The sequence below is a fragment of the Rhodnius prolixus genome, unplaced genomic scaffold, assembly GCF_049639745.1.
Source record: "Rhodnius prolixus isolate KJV_2025 unplaced genomic scaffold, Rpr scaffold_5, whole genome shotgun sequence".
Classification (NCBI taxonomy): domain Eukaryota; kingdom Metazoa; phylum Arthropoda; class Insecta; order Hemiptera; family Reduviidae; genus Rhodnius; species Rhodnius prolixus.
In genome coordinates, this window is record NW_027411624.1 from 11888161 (window position 1) to 11908323 (window position 20163).

Sequence of the window (20163 nt, forward strand, 5' to 3'; positions counted from 1 at the left end):
GTGATAACAGAACTATGAATTACAGAGGTATACGAGTGGAGAAGTTACACCCAGTGGTAACACTCCAAAATATTAGACTATTAATCGCTCTCTTCACTTGAGAGGAGATCACGAGGCCAGACTATCTCTTAAGGCGTCTTGTCCGGGTTATCAGGAAGAGTTCTAGAAGAAATATTTTGAGCTAGAGGATTTATGTTGCAGATTGCAGGTTGAAGTGGAGTTTTCTGTATCGTGTTTTCAGCGACTTGTGACAAAAGGAATGTTAAGGTCAGTGTGTATAGTCAGGTTGGAGACATAAAATGGAGCGTATACAAATAGTTCGAAATATTTTAGATTGTAGAGATTGAATCCTTTGGAGATTCAAGCGTTTGGTTGAACTCCGCAGCTCTATTCCATACGCCCAGATGGGTTTTAAAATAGAAGTATAAATTAGTCTATTGTTGTCCAGAGAGAGTTTTGATCTGTCGTCTAAGAGTCTTTTAAGTAGTCGACAGTGTCTGTACAGTTCTGTCTTCGGTCTAAGTAAAGCCCAAGGTGGCGGGCAACGTTCACTACTGGTAGAGGTGTTAAGTTATAAAAGACTGGAAGGAAGAGTAATGCGACGAAGAGTGAAGGTGATGTTTTGAGACTTGGTTTCATTAAATTTAATAGCCCATCTCTTGAACCACTGTTCTAAATGAGGAGAGATGTGACTGCAGATTTCTGTGAGCAATAACAGGATCTTGATTAGTAGACAGTAAGGCGGTGTCATCTGCGTATGTGAGAAGTGTGGTGTTAGGATCTGTTGGTATGTCTGAAGTGTAAATGGAGTAGAGAATAGGACCCAGAATGCTGCCCTGTGGAACTCCAGCGTCGATAGGTTTAAGTGGGGTGAAAGAAGATCCTATTTGCACTCGGAAGTATCTGTCGGACAAGTAAGATTTCATTGACACTTAACATAGAAAATCAAGTAATATATATACATAAGAACAATTCAGAATTAAGTTATTAATTATTATTAACGTAAGTAATAATATTATTATTAATAACCAACTCTGGCCGTTATGAGAGACAAATATTTGAATTTGAAGATGCGTGTCACCAAAAATGAGCTCCCCTGTCAGCACTGACACGCGTGTCATAGGTTCGCCATCACTCCTTTATTGAAGGAAGGGATATTTGCATTTACCTAATAATAAACAGTTAACAACAACCAAGAGTGGTTCTATGAATATTGTTCACTCTGTGAAAAAGAGCCAAATACAAACGCCAATATATCGCTTATTCTAACTAAAAAACCTACCGCTGCTATTACGCAAAATGAAATGACTAATATCGATTATAAAACATAAGTTATTAGTAAATAAAATCAACAAGATATTTGCAATTTCTTATTTTTTTAGGCCAAGGGATGAACTTGGTTTGAGAGTTACTTTCTCTCCGGAAATACCATTCAATAATGTTTGCAATACCAACAAGAACTAATGCTGTTTGATAATAATCATGTTAATCCTATAAAAACAAATACTCATAAGATTATTATATAATAATATTGATTTCTGTGGTTAAATTTAGGAAAAACCTTCTGTTCTATTACCACGCCACTTGGGGAATACTTGAATTTTAAATTCAATAGATTTTTTACCTAACTTTAGTCACTAATTTACTTAATAAGTTGAATACCAGAAGTTATTTGAAAGATTTAGGTCAAATTAGAATGTGGACAAAGTTACTTATGTTATAAATATCTCAAGCTATTAATTACCTAATTTACAGTTATGAGTCATTATTTATGAAAGTGATTCAAAAAAAATAGCCAGCGAAGATTGAATTTGATCTTCTGTAATGTTAGGTTTCTACGTGGTAATTACGCCTTAATATAGGATTCAATCTAAAAATTGTTGCCGTTATTATTAAATTGGGTAAAAAAAGAAAAAAGTAATGCAAATTCATTGATAATTATTTGAAACGTATATTTTGTTCATTATTTACATAAAATTTTATTGCAAATTATTATTAATAACGCCATTGCGAATTTGAAAAAATTCATTGTGACCTAAAAAATAAAAAATCTATTGTAACCTTGTGCTGCGTAAATTTCTATTATGTAAATATGAATTGTGCTTGGAGGTCAACTAGAGCTGTTAGCCTGTTGGTCTTGAAAATCCAAAAATAAGTTGCATACTTAAATTTCTCTTATCTTGCAGAACTTATGTATGTTTTTTTAGAATGTCGGTGTATCTGTGGTTCTAATTTTCTAACGTAGGTTGCTTCGCTAGGAATAACTCACTGAAATACGAGGTCTGTAAATTAAGTAATAAGACTGATTTTTTAAAAATTTTTTTATTCAAAAAGAATTACAATTCTATATTGTCACCTTCAAAATAACTTCCTTCTGAAGCCACACAGCGCTAGAGACGTTTCTTCCACTCCTCATAGCAGTGCTCGAACTCCGATACTGGAATAACCTTCAGCTGGTCGGTTACAGCCGTTTGAATGAGTTCCCTTGAGGTGATTTTTGGATTCAATTGAAAATGACCTCCATTTCTGGAACGTGTCCATTACTGGTGACGAGTCTTGGGTATCTGAGTTACGACCCAGAAACCAAGCGCCAGAGCATGGAGTGGCACACTTCTACCTCTCCAAGGCCCAAAAAAAGCTTGGATAGCGAAGTCGAAGATTAAATGCATGCTGATTTGTTTTTTCGATATCCATGGAATCGTCCACAAAGAGTTTCTACCTCAAGGTCAAACGGTCAATCAACACTTTTACCGAGAGGTTCTTGAGAAACTTCGAAAAAGGGTCATTCGTGTGAGACCAAACATCAAGAACAAGTGGGGTGTTGCATCACGATAATGCTCCTTGTCACACAGCAATTTCAATAAACCAGAGTTTTTGGCCAGTAAAAACATTCCTGTGGCTCCCCTCAGCCTCCTTATTCACCCTGACTTGAGTCCTTGTTGACTTTTTTCTCTTCCCGAAGTTAAAAAATCACCTCAAGGGAACTGATTTTGGGACAGTCGGAAAACATTCAAACGGCTGTAACCGGAGCAGCTGAAGGCTATTCCAGTATCGGAGTTCGAGCATTGCTTTGAGGAGTGGAAGAAACGTCTCCAGAGCTGTGTGGCTTCAGAAGGAAGCTATTTTGAAGGTGGCAATATAGAATTGTAATTCTTTTTGAATACATTTTTTTTAAAAAATCAGTCTCATTACTTAATTTACAGACCTCGTATGTCTAGTCCATCCCTGTAAGGGGTATTGCTGTGTGTTACACACGCTGTGTTCCACTGCCTCTTCTAGATCGTGGGGACATGTCAGTTTTTAAATCATTAAATAATAATAATAAGTTGCGCAGTAAAAAATTAAAATAGAAATTTATTCCATATTCTGAGGTCAATGTCGTCTTGCCAAATACTATCATCTGTCTAAGAGTAAACAATAAAGTCTGTCTATCGCTCGGTGTGGGTGTAACCCACAATGGAAGTCTTAATGTTTTACATACAATACATAGTCTTGTCGGGGAATAAAAAGAAGACTAAATCTCCGCCTACCCAAATTCAACTCAGAGGACATTACCTTTATTTTTTTCCTGATTAAATTGTTGTTCGTAATTAAACGTTAAGATTTTTCGGAAAGTTTTGGCGCCTGAAATAGAAGTTTTTTGTTTTTTGCATAAAATAACGCTTAAGGCCTTGGTTCTGTTATGTTTCTGTTTATACAATCCTCGAAGTAATCAAGTTGTACTTTAATGCTACGATCTAAACTTGATAGTTTTTTTTAGAAAACTTTTCCAAAATTGTAGAATTTTGTACAGTTTCGAAAGAAAAAGATTCTGAATTAAGTTTGCTTTTATCTTTTTTTCTGGTTGCCTATTTTATTAGAACAAGGGTCCTGAAATATTCGCCAAGGTTTATTGCATCATCCCCTTGAAGAATCTAGTAGATATAGCCTATTCTCTTTGCAAGTTACAGGGTTCTACAATACTCGTATAATCACCTCTTGTTTCATATTATCAGAGATTCCAAACCGCAGTGAGTGCATCGTCGGCATTTATAAAAGGCCGTCTCGCAACTATTCCTGACGCAGACTGCACAGGAGCTTTAGGTTAATCAACCTTATCCTGCCCCCAAAAAAATCATGGCTTGTTTGCAAGATCCTTAAAAGAAAAAATTGCCTCTTCTTTTTCCTAAAGTTTAGTCTTTCTAACAGATTGTCTTTTCTGTTCGGTCTTTTCTACCTAATCTTTGTGCCTTACAAGAAATAATTATTCTAGCGGCTATAGTTACTTTGTCAGTTACCTGTGGTATCACTAGCAGGCGTGGTGCTAGTCTTAGATAAACGGTGGCTAGTGGATAAATCTTTAGAACGCTTGCTACTCCTATCTGTCCCAGCTCTGAAGCTCAGAATGTTCGTAACAAGAGAGTACTGCCCAAATGGCCGGCAATATACTGAAAAGAAAAAGCTCCGGGCGCCAGGAATCCTCAGCTGTCGACGCGCCTTAAAATTAAGTAAGTAAATAAACTTATGATTACGGGCAGCTATTATTTCCCACAGATTTTGACTTCCAAGAAGTCTTTTCCCAGTGTTCGGTGATGCGACAGTTTTGTCAGTTACTGTCCGGATACTTTGAAAAGGCTCCAGACATCAATGTGATATTAAGAGTTTCATGTGCTTCAATATACAAATAAGTATTGCACAAATATAGTATACAGCATTAGCTTTAATTCCAACATCCCTAAATCCATCCCCTCTGTACAAAAAGAGGGAGTTCAACGAATCGATATTTCATTTTATATTAAATTTCCAGTTGAATGTTGCAAGTGTAGCAGAAAGCCCAGGGGTTACCATAGTAACCTCTCTGATCTTCAATTCACTGGATGATTATGTAGATGATATGAAAGCTTGAATGAACATTTGGTAACTTACTATTTGAAATTATTAGTTTAGATCCTCTCACTTTGTGCAGCAATGTGTAATTTAATTTTCAAACAGATCCTTTACTCAGTGACTACCATTTGTTAACAAGTCCTCTTATCTTAAGATGGTTAACTGGAGAATAGGGTGCACCTTTCGGAATATTATTTCTATATTTAGTAATCTCTTTAACAAGAACTTCCAATTCGAAAAGATAAATTACAGGATGAAAATATTTTTCCTTTTTAATAAATTTCCTGTCTTAAAAAATATAAATCATACTCCATCTTTTACCAAGAAATAATACACCGGAACTCTGTATTAAATGATAAAAGTCCCAGGAAGTGCTACGGTTTTCCTGTTTTTAATATGCTTACTTACATCCGGTTATGTGTAGAATTTTCCAAAACTCTTTCTTAGTGAATACCTAGGATTTGATTGGTAGATATTCGTAAATTTCATGTTAGTCTTGTGGTTTTAAAAATTTCGTCATGTGGTATAAATATTTTATTTGAATGTTATGTACATATATAAATATGTGGCCACTTTTGTTGAACTGTTTGTAAAATACTGCAGTGCATTTATGGATAAGGATTCAAATTGGCGAGGAACCGGTCCAAATAGAAACATCAACTCGTCTTTTTTGGCCAACATTTCGCCAACAACAACTCAGTTTTCTGTTATTGAACCAAGCATAGCCAAGCCCTGAAGAAGGTAATATATTTGTTGAAACGTTTGCAAAAAGGCCGAGTTTTTGTTTTTATTTGGACCGATTCTTCGCCAATTTGAATCCTTAATATAATATTTTTACGATCACTAAAAACTAATTTATATTTATGATTACATAAATCCTCTACCCAAACCTCCTCATGTCGACCTCGCCTTGTACGCTGATGACGTGGCCTTGGACAAGTCATATTGAAGAATGGACACCATCACCAACAGACTTAGTCTTGCAATAGACAGACTTACAAAATTCTGCACCAAATGGAAAATTTAAATTAACCACGACAAGACAAACGCTATGCTCCTCACCAAACGTAGACCCACTTTTAACCGACAAATCAGATGTAATAACACTCTCATTCCGTGGTCTACCCACGTTAAGTACTTAGGGCTAACTTTGGACAGCAAACTGACTTTCATTACGCACGTACAGGACAAAGTAAACGTAGGCAAACTGGACTAGTAAGACTATTATTTCCTCTTCTCTCACGTGACTCCAAATTGACGGTGACTAACAAACTACTCCTCTACAAAGTAGTCATTAGGCCGATGTTGCTCTACGCCAGCTCCGCCTGGAGCCAAACTTGTAGTAGCAACATCAAGAAACTCCAGGACAACACAGAACAAAGTTGGTCAGACTTGCCACAGACTCTCCACGACGCACTAGAATTGACTAACTCCACCGAGACTGCATCCATTATCCCCCTCTTCACTCCTTTATCCAAAATCGTCTGCTCAAACTCCTTTCCATCCTAGACTGCCATCCCAATCCACTATGCCGCGACATAGCCTCCTACAGATCCTTCTACAACATACAGACACAGAAGACTAAAACATATCCTACTCTAACTCTCTACACTAGCTGCAGGTTTTTCCTCTCCTTTTTTCCCTGCATTCCAATCCTCCTCACCTAACTTTACTCTTTCTTCACTCAGTTAAGAAGGTTGAAATGTATTATACATTTATACTTCTATATTTATTTTATTATAATAAATATTTATTCTATTCTATATTTATGATAAGTTTTAGATTGTTTTTTTGTTTTTTTTTTTTTTTTTAATGGAATGAAACGTTATTTAGCCATTATGACTTGAAACTATTTATGAATGACTCACAATCATAACGTAAAGCCAAGGGTATTCAACCTGTTATTTATTAACCTACACCTGAAAATGTCAGCCAAACCAGACTAGCATTATGTTAATTGAGCTGAATTGTTTGTGACGATTAAAATAACATTAAAAAAAAAACCTCCAGATGGATAAAAGTTTATCTTTGGAGGGTGGACTGCTGCCAGGTGGACAGCCAGTAGCCACGCTTTCCATCTGGAGCTTCTCCCTCCCCTCTTATAGTCATTTTATCCCTAAAAAGGGATGCTGCGGCGGCTGTCTTTAATCGTTTGGAACTTTAAATATTTAGATAATAACAGATCGATAGGCGTTTTATGTTTGGTTGATGTTAGCTGGTTGTTTTTGGTGGTGGCTGTTGTCGAAAGAGAAATCGTCCAGATCTCTGCTTGATGCTGAAGGCCACGTGTTCTCTTAAGATAATATTTCTCTTTGATCTAAAGCATTACACTGTTATTTCCCCCCCCCCTGCTTCTAAGGTTCGTAACATAAATTTAGTTTTGTTGTTTTTACAGCTGCTCTGGCTTCTTCTCTTTGGTGCCGTAATTATCATAATTCACTTATATAATAAATAACTGTCCAAGGAGGTTTTTTTGGGGGGTTTCCGCTTCTAATTTCTTTGGGATCGTAACGTTAACGCTTAAGATTAAGGTAGGTATCCAATTTAATGTTTACATTTTGTTCCTCCTGACAGAGGATGCCTTGCAAATCCTTATTGCAATTTATGGGCCATATTGATTAATAATATTATTAATTTAATATTTTTTTAGGGTAAAAGTATATTTTATTCCAAATTAATATTTCTGAGATCATTATTTTTTGCCTTTTTCGGTTGAGAATTGGACCATCAATTTTTAAACTTTAAACATTTATCATTCCTACAATAAAGTTACGATAATAGATTCGTGTAAAAGTATGTACAAAAAATTAACTGAAAAGAATTATAAAGTGGTTAAAAGATTTTATCAGTTATCAATTTGCTTTTCAAATGTCAGTTTCATTCAAAAGAATAATGATATATCAGTTCAGATACAAAAGCTCAGGCAATTAGATCGTTAACTGATTAAAAGGTATAACATTTTTGGCAATTAATCACTCAGTTTTGTTTTTTTGAAGAGAATTAATTCCACAGTGAAAATCCAAAAAAAAATTCTGAAACAGCACTTTTACGATTTTCTAACTGAATATAAAGGTATGACATTAAAATTTACATATTTCCTTAAAAAAAAACTGATAACATTTAAGTATTTTTATAAAAATAATATATTGACGTCAGAGATTGGTTACAAAGAATCACACGCCTCATTCGTCTATCTCGAAAGATTTGTTTGTTTGTGTCAGTGTATATGTACGAGTTTCGTACATGAAGTCCATGGAGTGCTTTAAGAGCACCTATTTGTGTGATATAAATCCGAAAGTAACCATTTTTTTTTGTGCATTAAAAGAAAAAACCGAACGATTACCTTAAATTTTCTATGAAATACGTAAATTATTTAATGGATGATTCTACAAGGAGAACGTTTGGAATTGATTAATAAATTATAAAGTTAAGTTATTCTCTGTCCATTGAAGACAAAGTCCACAAGGTTATTAATCTGGGTTTTCCCTCTATTATATTTTTTATCTATTTTTTTTTTGTTTAAGAAAACGTTGTTTAATTTTTCGTTTTCTAATCGGTTTGCGGTTTTTTTAAATCACAAAAATGTTTTCCTAATTAAACACTAATTATCAATACTTACAATACAATAAAACATCTTAATTTATATAAGTTTTAAAAACTGATCACGTAAATGTAAAAAAGATATTGCCGTGGAGGGGAGACAATAGAGGGAAACGTTCTATTGTCAATATGATAGCATTTCTTCTTTAAAAATACGATTCAATAATCCTCATTGGTACTATTAATCAAGTCACCAGGGAAAATCTATGGAATCGACAAATTATATTACATATATGGGAAAACAAGTTTAAAAATAGTTAATTTGTTTTTCCCGTGACTCAGCGTAGATATTGTTGAATTTTTACAAATAACAATAATGTGTCACTTCTTATATCTGTCTCTACAAATCTTAAATTTGGTAAACTATTTCCAAATTTTATTTTTGCCAAATGTAAATAACGAATGAGAGGTTGGTGAGTAACTTATTTTAATCAGGGAGCTGATTGATTTGAGTGGCTTCGTAAACGGATGGTTTATGTAAACATCTCTAAAACTAATAATGCCCTTTTGTTTGTCTCACTAGTATTAATGCCTTGTGGCTATATTTTGATTAAACATTATCCAAATGTTTATATGGGTACTGAAGCAAGTAATGTTTTATAATTAATTTTTTCCCTTACATTTGCTAGCTTGCAACTGGCTACAAATAAAATTAATTCAGAAATTAATGAGACTGATTTTTAAAAATTTTTTTTATTCAAAAAGAATTACAATTCTATTATATTGTCACGTTCAAAATAACTTCCTTCTGAAGCCACACAGCGCTGGAGACGTTTCTTCCACCCCTCATAGCAGTGCTCGAACTCCGATACTGGAATAGCCTTCAGCTGGTCGGTTACAGCCGTTTGAATGTTTTCCGACTGTCCCAAAATAAGTTCCCTTGAGGTGATTTTTTTCAACTTCGGGAAGAGAAAAAAAGTCAACAAGGACTCAAGTCAGGGTGAATAAGGAGGCTGAGGAGCCACCAGGAATGTTTTTACTGGCCAAAAACTCTGGTTTATTGAAATTGCTGTGTGGGCAAGGAGCATTATCGTGATGCAACAACACCCAACTTGTTCTTGATGTTTGGTCTCACACGGATGACCCTTTTTCGTGAAGTTTTTCAAGAACCTCTGATTGACCATTTGAAAAACTTCGCCTGACTTGAGTCCTTGTTGACTTTTTTTTCTCTTCCCGAAGTTGAAAAATCACCTCAAGGGAACTCATTTTGAGACAGTCGGAAAACATTCAAACGGCTGTAACCGACCAGCTGAAGGCTATTCCAGTATCGGAGTTCCAGCACTGCTATGAGGAGTGGAAGAAACGTCTCCAGCGCTGTGTGGCTTCAGAAGGAAGTTATTTTGAAGGTGACAATATAGAATTGTAATTCTTTTTGAATAAATTTTTTTTAAAAAATCAGTCTCATTACTTAATTTACAGACCTCGTAGAACGTACTATGCATTCTAAGTTGAAGATTTTTATAAATTGTGGGAATATTCTCCAGTTGTAAGGATCTTTTTTGCAGGCTTAGTTGGCTGTTAATTTTTAGACCATTAAACTTGATTATTTTCATTAACATTAAATTACTTATGTATTTATATTTAATTATAGACATATATCTTTATATGAGGCTCCATTTTCGAGGTGGATCTGTGATATTCAGTGGGGACGTGCAAATGTCAAATTGCCAATGAACGAACCATTTTACGAGTATTATCATTTCTATAATGTTTAAAATTAGATAACTGTACATTTACCAGCTTTTGTATTCAACTATAGAAAGTGTTATCAAGTAATATTTATTTATAATAATTTTTATTTATTTATTTATTTTAAAGAGTGTATTTCCTGTAATGAATACTGTCAAGCTAGCGAAACAGGAAGTTATTTATTTTGACGTGCATTGTGCATTAGTTTTAACTGCTTTTTCTCAGTTATAACCTTGGAAATGTATTAGCTACATTTTTCTCTTTAAATACCTTAGTTTATGATGAACGTTCATATTATGCAGCACTTATATTTTCAAATGATTTAATAAATAGATAAGATAATCTCGATTATGTGATTGATTACTATGAAAAAATAATATATCAATTAATTCCGGAAAAATATTTTAAATATTGTCTTTATTATTATTAAAGCCCCAGTACCCACTTGTTGAAAATGTGCGCATCTTATTACTTGTTGAAGATCATTCATTGAAAAAAATATATATATTTAGTGCAACGGTTTCTCTTGGACAATTAGTGCGTTGCACTGGTGAAAAATGCAAAAATACACCAAAAAAAAAACCTACCATGGCAACTGCTGCATACTTCAGCAAAAAGTTGCAGTCCGCCTACATTTTTTTAACATTTAATTAAAGTACCACTTTAATGTAATTGCAGGACAAATAAATTCAATCGAATTTTCAACTCTTGATAGAAATCTCATTTGTCAAATAAATATCTACTTCACATTGGTATCTACGGTGGCCATATTTCCATCTACAGCTGGCCCGAAGTTTGCCCACATCTACTTGTAAGACGTAACTCAGTGGAGATATTTCTCTCCCACATCCTCGCCGTAGAAGTTTCTTGGTCCGTTATATAGTTTTCTTTTTTTGTAGGTTATTTTAGAAACTTATTACGCCTCTTCAAAAACTATTTTTAGATAATCCAAAACAAAAATAAAATTATTATAAATTATATAAAGAGAAGTTGGTATTCAACCAAAAGATTTTCTTACTTTGAAATTAATAGTGAAAAGTCACGGCTTTAAAATTGAATAAAACTTAGAATGTTAGATGAAAATGTTATACAGGGTGTCCATTTTAAGACGGCACAAATGCATTTCATGCTTAAACGGTTGATCTGAGCAAAAAATGGTAGAGGAAAAATTTGTTACCCGTCAAGTTTCAGTTTATATGACTTGATTTTAGATTCAACTGGCTCGCAAGCCAGGTTAGCCTGGAGGTTATCATCTGCTCTCTGTATCTGAGGAGGCACCTTTGCTTCACAAGTTGAGTAAAGTGCATTATTTGAGAAATTAAGGAATAAGTTTGATCCTTTACATGTAAGATATTGGTCACTTAAATCTGTGGCAGGAGGTATCGCAACTCTCCCCAAATTACCAAATAATTATTAAACCTTCTTGTTTGTAACAGATGTAAAATTAATTTTTAGCCATTTTGTGTATGCTTGAGAACATCTAAAGCTTTTAACATTTGATTTTTCTCAGAAAAATCTCTCGGAAAACGACTTATTTCTCGATATTTAGAAAAATACTAGCTTTACAGCCTTGGCAATATTTTTATTAGAAAGGGGATGAAAAAATACATAAAAATGACCTATCGCGTGCTCTTCTTTCTCTTTGATAACAAGTTAAAAAATTGAAATATGTTTAATAAATACCAGATTTTGAAATGGCCTAGCACCTTTAATTTTGAAGATATCGAATTGCGGTTTCCGGTTTCTTTCATAACTTTTTATACTCTTTAAAACTGTGTGTATGAAAATGGTGGTCAACTGCAATCCCTCACTTTTGGTCGCGCGTCAGCCGCGTATGCGGGCAGGAATCTAAAATCAAGTCACATATTAAAATGAACATCCTGTATGATGAATTCATTACAATTTTGCAGAATGTTTTGGATGCAGTTAGAATTTCCTTACTAATTAGCATGGGTGAAAAAAAAAACGTGCTTAACTGACGTTATGGACAGACAAACATTTTTCCAGCATTACAAAACGGTTAAATAACGGACTATGTGAGGATTCTATAGAATTTACTAAAGGACATTCGTTACCGGAGCTATGGGTGAGTGAGTAACAGGTAACAGGTGTCTGCCTTGAGGACAAAGGTCCTCCGTTAATGTGGCTCGGTCAGTGTATCCTAGACAATGAGGGTTAATCGTCTTGAGAATGTTTCTGGCGGCATTTTGTTTTGTTAAACAATCAAAATGCATTAATATATTTTTTTTCCAAACATTGTTTCGAAGCGTAAGTCTTCACTGTTAACAAAAATATCTTCTAGTAAGTGCACTTGTAAGCATGCGAAGAAATATTTCTTAATAGCAAAAAATAATTTGTAATAAATCGCTTTATTACATAATAAAACTGTCCCGTTGGAAGTAGTATGATTGATTGTCAAAAGCGTTATGTTGAGAAACACCCAAACATTGACAAATATTTGTTTCTCTTTTTCTATAAAAGATAAAATTCCCAAATTTTCTTTAAAATATAGAGCAAATCCTCTTTTATAAGTGTCATTTTGTTTTGTAACAACATGGACTTGATAGATATCAAGAGAAAGTGTAGGTAGAATGTAAACAATGATGTCAGTCGTAGTGTATATAGTAGTTTGTGAACTAGAACTTCTTAATTAGCACGGGATTCCCATTTCAATAATTTCTTTTTCAATAAAATATTTTGTGCGTTATAATTAGAATTAGAAAAATCTTCATAAAACTGTCGTTTATTGCACTTTTAGAACTTCTTAAAATTAAAAAAAAAGGCAATAATTATCGTACGTTCTGTATATTGGGATTCCCAACTTGTCAAGGTCTTTTTTGTTTTGCTACAGACGTCTGGTTTTTACGGATTAATCGGTCGGGAATTTAATTATTTTGGAAAAACTCTTTTAAAATATCTGACCAAGTTTTTTTTTTGTCTACAATTTATCAGAAACTAACGTATTGTTTTACATGTCTACAAATATCCGGGATTTATACCCAGTGGGAATCCACCGGTAATTTCATTTTTAAACCTAAAATTTGTTAATTATGTCTTAAGCTTCAGATCGGTCTTTCCCCCTTTCATCTCTTTTACTAAGGATGAGGACCTGTTTTGTAGTAATATCAGGTTTGTGGTTTTTATTGGGAAATACAAGTGCTCTGTACTTAAATATTAGTGGTTTTTACAATTTCCATCCTCTCTCCGTGTTTTGTACTTTTGAGCAAATCTGTTCAAAAAAAAGTTTTATTTTAGATATCGTTTGGAAAAGTAATGAAGGTTCAAGTTTTCTCAGTTTTGTTTAATGGGGCTAAATTATAGCAGTAATTCAACGACCATTCTCTCAGGTCAAATTTAATAATTATGGGAATTTGTAATATTCATGAAAGGGATTAAAAGTACTGAATTTCAAGAGGGGTTTCAGAAGTGATATCTAGTAGGCATGTGTAACGTAATTAATGGTAACCCTTCGTGAAGGTAACATTTGCAGTAACTAAATAAGGGAGAGCTGGTAGTCATTTTACTAATGGAAGCAGTGTTAAATGAATCTAAATTTCCCTTCAGTACAGGATCTAGCAAAATATTATTCCAGGTTTTTGTTTTTTTTTTTATTTTTGAAGAACATGATGCTGATTTGTTGATATTACTCATGCTTGCCCGGCTCTAACTACTACGTTGTCTTTCTGTATATAAATGCATATAAAAGTAAGTACATATAAACGCATATATGTACACGAACTTACATAAATAGTTGGATTGCATGTAACATCAACGTAAGTAAGTGGTAATTTCATTAAACCCTAATGAGGCATAAAATTAATTAGTCGAAATCAACAAAATTGAAGCAGACTTAATGTTGTACACATGTTCAACGAAGTACAGTTTCTGGTAAAAAAAAAAAAAGAAACGAATTAAATTTTAAGTGAAGATTAAGTAAAGTTGGTATTAGTATAATTAATAGATAAAACAGAGCCCTGGTTAGTATTGAGTATTTCATGTTGAAGATGCTACAGACTGAGTATATGAAGCATCATGAGTTCTGTGAACTCTTTGTATTGAGAGACCAACATTTCTTGCATTTTCTTGATCCATCACCAATATTAAAACTCCAGAAGGTGCTCACTGTACTCACATTATTTCGGTACATGCTCTTGACTAAAACAGTCATTGCTCTGAAAATGCCTGCCATCTATCCATCTAAGCGAATTCTACGCTTCACGATTGATTCGAACCATCTGAAGTTAATAAAATTTAGCTGAATACAGCTCATCAATTGTTGTTGTCTTTAACAAGAGTGCAAATCGAAATGGCTGAAAAGGCTTCAGGCGCCAGTGACCTCAGTTATTATAGTCGTACCTTATTTAATTTTATCAATATTCACATTTCACTGAAAATTTGGAGAGCATAAATCCGGTATCTCTTCATTCAAAACCTTATAGTCAACCTTTTTTCACTCTTGTGTGGATTGTTTGTGGCTACTTCAGCCATCTGTCAGTCACCACTTGAAGTGGTAGTGGATTTAACTTTTAAAAATCTTTTCATGTTAACCATTAAGTTCTTAATTATTTTGGGGGCATTATTTCCTTCTAGATAAGAGAAATAAGATGGAGCCTAATAGATAGATTATGATCTTCTGGCAGTGAATATAAAAACTTGTTTTTATAGAGAAGATACAAAGAATCTTGTACATGAAGAGCATGAAGAAATAATACTACCAAGAATTGTTTTCAAATGGAATTTTTTGTTGCCTCTGCTACTTTTTGAGGCTTGTTTACAAAGAGTTTTCGGTTCTCATAATTAGTAATGTGTACTATAAACTAAATTCCTTTTAACACTCTTGTTCTAGAAAAAACAAAAAATCTTAGTAAATCCAAGTTATTAAAAATACTGCGTTTTATTTTCCATAGTGCATTTCATATTTTGTGTGAAAGTTTACAAAAATTTTTTGCCCATTAACGTTAGGCCTAAAATTAAAATGTTTTAGGAAAGATTTAGCTCAGTAGTGCATTGCATTCCCGCGTGGGATCATTTTATATCAAAATAAAAAATTTACAGTACCTATTCAGGTTAATTCACATTCAACCTAATTTTAATGGTGATCAATATTTTATTTTTCACATTTCTTTGAAATTAATTGCAGAAATACGTAAAAGTTTACTTAATGCAGGCAATCATTTAACAAGAGATAACCTAAAATATTGCCAGCCTAAAGAACCATTGCAAGTACAGTGAACTGCAATATATGTAAGTAAATAAGTTGTAATAAATTGTATTCAAATTTGTCCTTAACATTATATCTGATACTATTGCTTACTAAATTCAGTATTTTTTTTAAACATAGTTTTAATTTCCAAGAGGTGGGTTTGCTTTTAGAACTTAAGATCTGATACTAGCTTTGAAAATTCTATTTAGAAATTTTTAAACAATTACAAAGCTTCCTTGTACTGAGTGTAAAAGAAAGAAAATAGCTACAAAAATAATTTCAGTAGCAGTTAACTAATAATAATCATGTACTCTACTACCGATAAGGACTATCTTTTAGATGTGCCAATCTGGCAACATTGGTCCATTACAATCTATCTTTTATATTTTGTTCGACCTTCATCAAGTTTTTATTTATGTGGTTGCCATAATGAATAGTCCCCGGCGTTGAGCTTTGTGGTTTATTAAAAGAGAGGGATATACATAAATACGTAGTATGCGTTAATGATTGATTTGAATCCTATTCACAATATTAGATTAAGCTTAACTCTAAATGAAATTTTTATTGATGATTTCTCTGTTGAGCAATATATTTGTCAGTCTACTTACTGTAGCAGTGAGATTAGTGTGTTGATCTTCGTTTTTAACCCGTAGTCCTGCTTTTAAACTTAGCACATTTTCGTTCTGTTTCATGTTACTGTATTTCGGATATAAAAACAGAATCCCCTACATTGTTTAACACTTTATTTAAATTTCTACATAAATTGAATATTAGCTAAAAACCTAGCTGTTACGATAAGTCAGGATAACCGAATTAAGACTAAATTCCATTCCCCTGGTAAAAACTTTATTTGGTAAACAGATAAAATTCAAATGTTCCATCTAGTACACCTGTACTCTACCCCCACCCAGTTAAGAAAGGTTTAAAGATATTGGAAGATAATATTTATCGAATCTTTAAATTACCTAATTTTATTTGACGTTTTGTCGTCTTGAGCACGTCTCAAAGTAACCTATAACAATTGGCTTGACTACTCTTTGTTTCTACACTTCTTCTCACCCTTGTATACTTTGATCCCAGCACCTTGTACAGGCACAACATCTTCTGCCTCTATTTGGGGTCTAACAAGTTTAACCAAAAATCTCTTTTTAGTTTAATTTATCATGTCTCAAAATATTCACAAAATTTTTTCTTTAATTGAAATGCTATCCGTATATTACATCTATATTTATACTATTATGTATAACATTTTCGTTTAACTGAAGAACGAGTGATTAGTTTTCATTGAAATATAGTTCTACTGTGAACAACCAAAAACATAACCCGTCTATTCAGTTTCTTTCTGTGTGGGGGGCCATCAAGAAATTTTATATTTTTTTAATTGAACTTCTATTTGTAGTTTAGTGTTCAATAGATTTTTATAATTATCATCACTATCTTGGAAATTTTTGGTATCTTTTATCCATTATTGTAAAATTAAATATTTATAGATTTAAGAAGATAGTATGGGTTATAATAACCTACCAGTCCGCCAAATTCCTTATGGATGTTAGAGGTAACCTACTCGTCAGGCCTGCATTCTCTTATCATTGTAATTTCTCTTTTTTTCGAATCGAATTTGTAATTTTGTTAACATCATTTATCAAAGTGGGATGAACAAAGAATGGTTTTCAAGTTACAAATTTCTGGCAAGTTTCGCTCAATGGTTAAAAAAAAAAAAATGAAAAGATCTACGTCTCCATTTGATGGAGAATGATGTGCCTTTTGGTCTTTGCAATTTTGTTGCCAGGAAATTTTCTAAAATCTCTATGGTGAATTTATTGGACCATCGAGAAACTAGAAATTGTAAGTGGATTCCATCAATACTATTTTTTCGTTTGTTTTCCTGTATTTGCATTCTCCCTTTTCTAAATCACTTAAATTACCATTTCAACTGTTTGTAAAGGGAACTAACTGCAAAAGCAGGTAATTATTATTTCACCGTTTTAATTATGTTTGCAGTTAATCAGATTTGACATTTGTATTTTTTTTCAAGTTTTCGCAGATTATATCCCTACTTGCATACTAGATAATCGTCCGAAGTTCTCTTTCATTATCAGGGTTAGCCTCAACGGTGTAATTTCAACCCTGGTTCTACCAGCCTTTATCTGTAAAGAATTACAAATTCTAAGTGAGTTTCTATAACTTATGGTAATTATATAGTGCTTTTTGTGTCACTTTCATCTTACTCATATTATTCTGTTTAAGAAGGTGATATTATTCCTTCAAGATCTTGCATCATTTATTCAGCGATTTGATGCTGGGTTTTTTTAACTACTGGCTATTACCATTTAATTATTATCTCTACTTTTAAATTAAACATCTTATGAGACAAATTCAACTTGCCATTAATCGAATTAATAGATTCGTGTAGTTCCTAGGCTGTTTAAATAGACTCTATAGCTTGCTTCTTCTGTTCCATCCCTCTATATTCCTAAGAAATCATTTGCCCCCTAGATAAACTTCAGTCAACCCATTTTGTGGATTATGATGTCTACACGGGCAGTAGCATTCCAGTGCTACCACTTATTTTATAGATCGGTTCGTTAGAGTTGAAAACTATCCAGTTATAAGCTTTGGTATAGAAAAAAGTTTGTTGTCGAAAAGCGCAATTATTTTGTTATGCTCTCTGCTCTCTTAATGTACTACTGATTTATGTAACACTCGAAATTTACGAACGTTTGTGAGGTCTTTGTGAATCTTGAGATAGGAGACGAAATTGGAAGGTTTGGAATCTTAATAGAATGGGTTTTTTTTGGTGATGCTTGCCATTTCTGTCTCGTATTCCAGATGGCTCGCAATAGAGTTTTGTCAAGCGTGAGTTGTATTTTTCATATCTGTATAGTCATGAAACCATTCCTAAATTTCCTTAAAGATAAAATGGCTATTATTGTAGAGTGCCGTTTTAATCTTTATTAGTGATAATAAATTTATTCTATCGGAAAGTGAAATGATTGCTAATTTCAGTCATTTTAATTCATTTTCGCCTATCTTTCGAATCAGGTTGTTTTCTTGGTTGTGTAACGTATCAAATTTATAAATCATTTAACACAAAGATTCTTGTGGGACTTGGTAATTAAGCACACAAATTTGTATTAAGACGATTTAGTATACAGTGTGAGCAAAGAAATAGATAATAATAATAATATATCATTTACGACAATTTATCAATTTGAATTTAATTCATTTCAGTTACGTTTTTTAGTTCTGACTACGTGTTGATTCGATTTTAATTTTTTTGTCTTTTCATTTTTTAATAGTTTCAATCGGTAACATCAAAACCTGGTGTGCAGACTCTTCTTCAAAAACATTTAAAAATCACTGTTCTAAAATTTGACTTTATTCTTGTAGTACAAAACATCGGAACATTTTTCTATTAATGGGAAAAGTAAAAGCAGAGGGATCTATTCACATTGTGTTTACTTAAGAAATACGGGTAGAAGGATGGAGAACAACTTCTTGGAAATGGCGTTTCATCTTCCTTTTTCTTCACATCTGCAAGAGACCTTGAGTCTTATAGAGGAACACACCAGGTGTGTGTACATCATTGCAGCTGTCTTAAAGAGGGCAGATGTTCCATGTATATAGTGCCCTTTACCTAGAGCAAAACCTTTCTTAGGGCACCTAGTCCTTTATCAAGGCCTAGTCAACTTGCTACCTTCTTAGCGCCTCCAGATTTTTATCTTCTTCATCTTTCACCTTTTAAAATTTTAAATTTTATTGCATGTATTGGATTCATTTCATCTAATTAGACTTAAAATTATGTGTTGTAATTTTATACACACACACACATATATATTATTTCATTCTTTTATTATCATATAAGATAATGGTTAAAACCGTAATTTCAGTGATACTTTCAAAACAAAGTATAAGTTTAGCGTAAATTTTTGGGCCTATTATTCGCTGTATGTGGCATCGCCTTCCAAATATTCCAAAAAATAAAGTGACTGGAACATGAACGAACAGATGAGATGGAAAGTTTTAAACATCCGCCAGAATCGCACTTCAGGGTTGGTATCTATTCATTAGTTACAAAAATGTTGCGACAATATGCTACATATATAAAGGAATGAATGCATTTTTGAACTTAAAATCACAAATTTATGCTATATTTCTGTGAACTTTATTTCTCTTTCGACCATTTCTAGTTTCTTTAATTTATGCCACCCTTCCAATGGTGGAAGGCTCTTGCAAAAGAGTGAACCTGTTGTATTCCTGTTTGGTCTTTTAGCTGTTAGAGTTTGTTCTCTAACTGGGCTGGAGATTTGACGGGGAATCCCTCTTTTAAACACTGAATGGTATTCCTTCATTGAAGGTTGTGATTTTGGATGCATATGCCAGGTATTGAACGAATGAACATTTTCTGTTTTATATCCACAGCTTAAGCTCCCCCTTATAGTTTTGTAATTCCATTTGAAATCTCTCTTCGACTTCATTTATACCCCTCTTACCTGTTGTAATTAAAAGGAAAATGTATCAGCAGAGTTTATACCTGCATATTTTTAAAAAAAGGAAGTTTAATTCAACAGTTACCATTTGACAAAAAGTCATTAAATCCCTCTCTTCCAGTAATATAATAACAATGAAAACAAACAATGTGGGATATAGTGATTAAAATTAAATGGTAATATTCTATCAAAAGTGAAATTGGTTTGGTTATTTAAATTATTATTTTTAAAATGGTAGATAAGGAACGACCTTAACGGAGTTTGTATGCAGGAAAATGTTTCAAAATTTTTTTTCTGTAAGTGTTCTCTCACTCA

General features: G+C 33.2%; 1 protein-coding gene across 13 annotated transcripts in view; it reads left to right on the forward strand.

Annotated features, from left to right (window-relative positions):
* The window catches only part of Lerp (lysosomal enzyme receptor protein), a 103724-nt gene that overhangs the window by 57688 nt on the left and 25873 nt on the right, over window positions 1-20163 (forward strand). For 3 of the 13 annotated variants that reach the window (XR_012460571.1, XR_012460567.1, XR_012460568.1), the window contains exons 22-23: window positions 15296-15399; window positions 17394-17528. The exons of 2 other annotated variants lie outside the window; for them this stretch is intronic. Coding sequence is in view for 1 of the 11 variants with exons in the window: in XM_074135092.1 (XP_073991193.1) it covers window positions 14746-14784 (39 nt within the window). In the remaining 10 variants the exon portion in view is untranslated. Of the gene's footprint in view, window positions 1-10057; window positions 13861-14745; window positions 15021-15295; window positions 15400-17393; window positions 17529-19248; window positions 19411-20163 lie in introns of those variants that run through there. 8 more of the 13 variants (XR_012460564.1, XR_012460565.1, XR_012460566.1 and 5 more) reach the window with 5 other exon arrangements.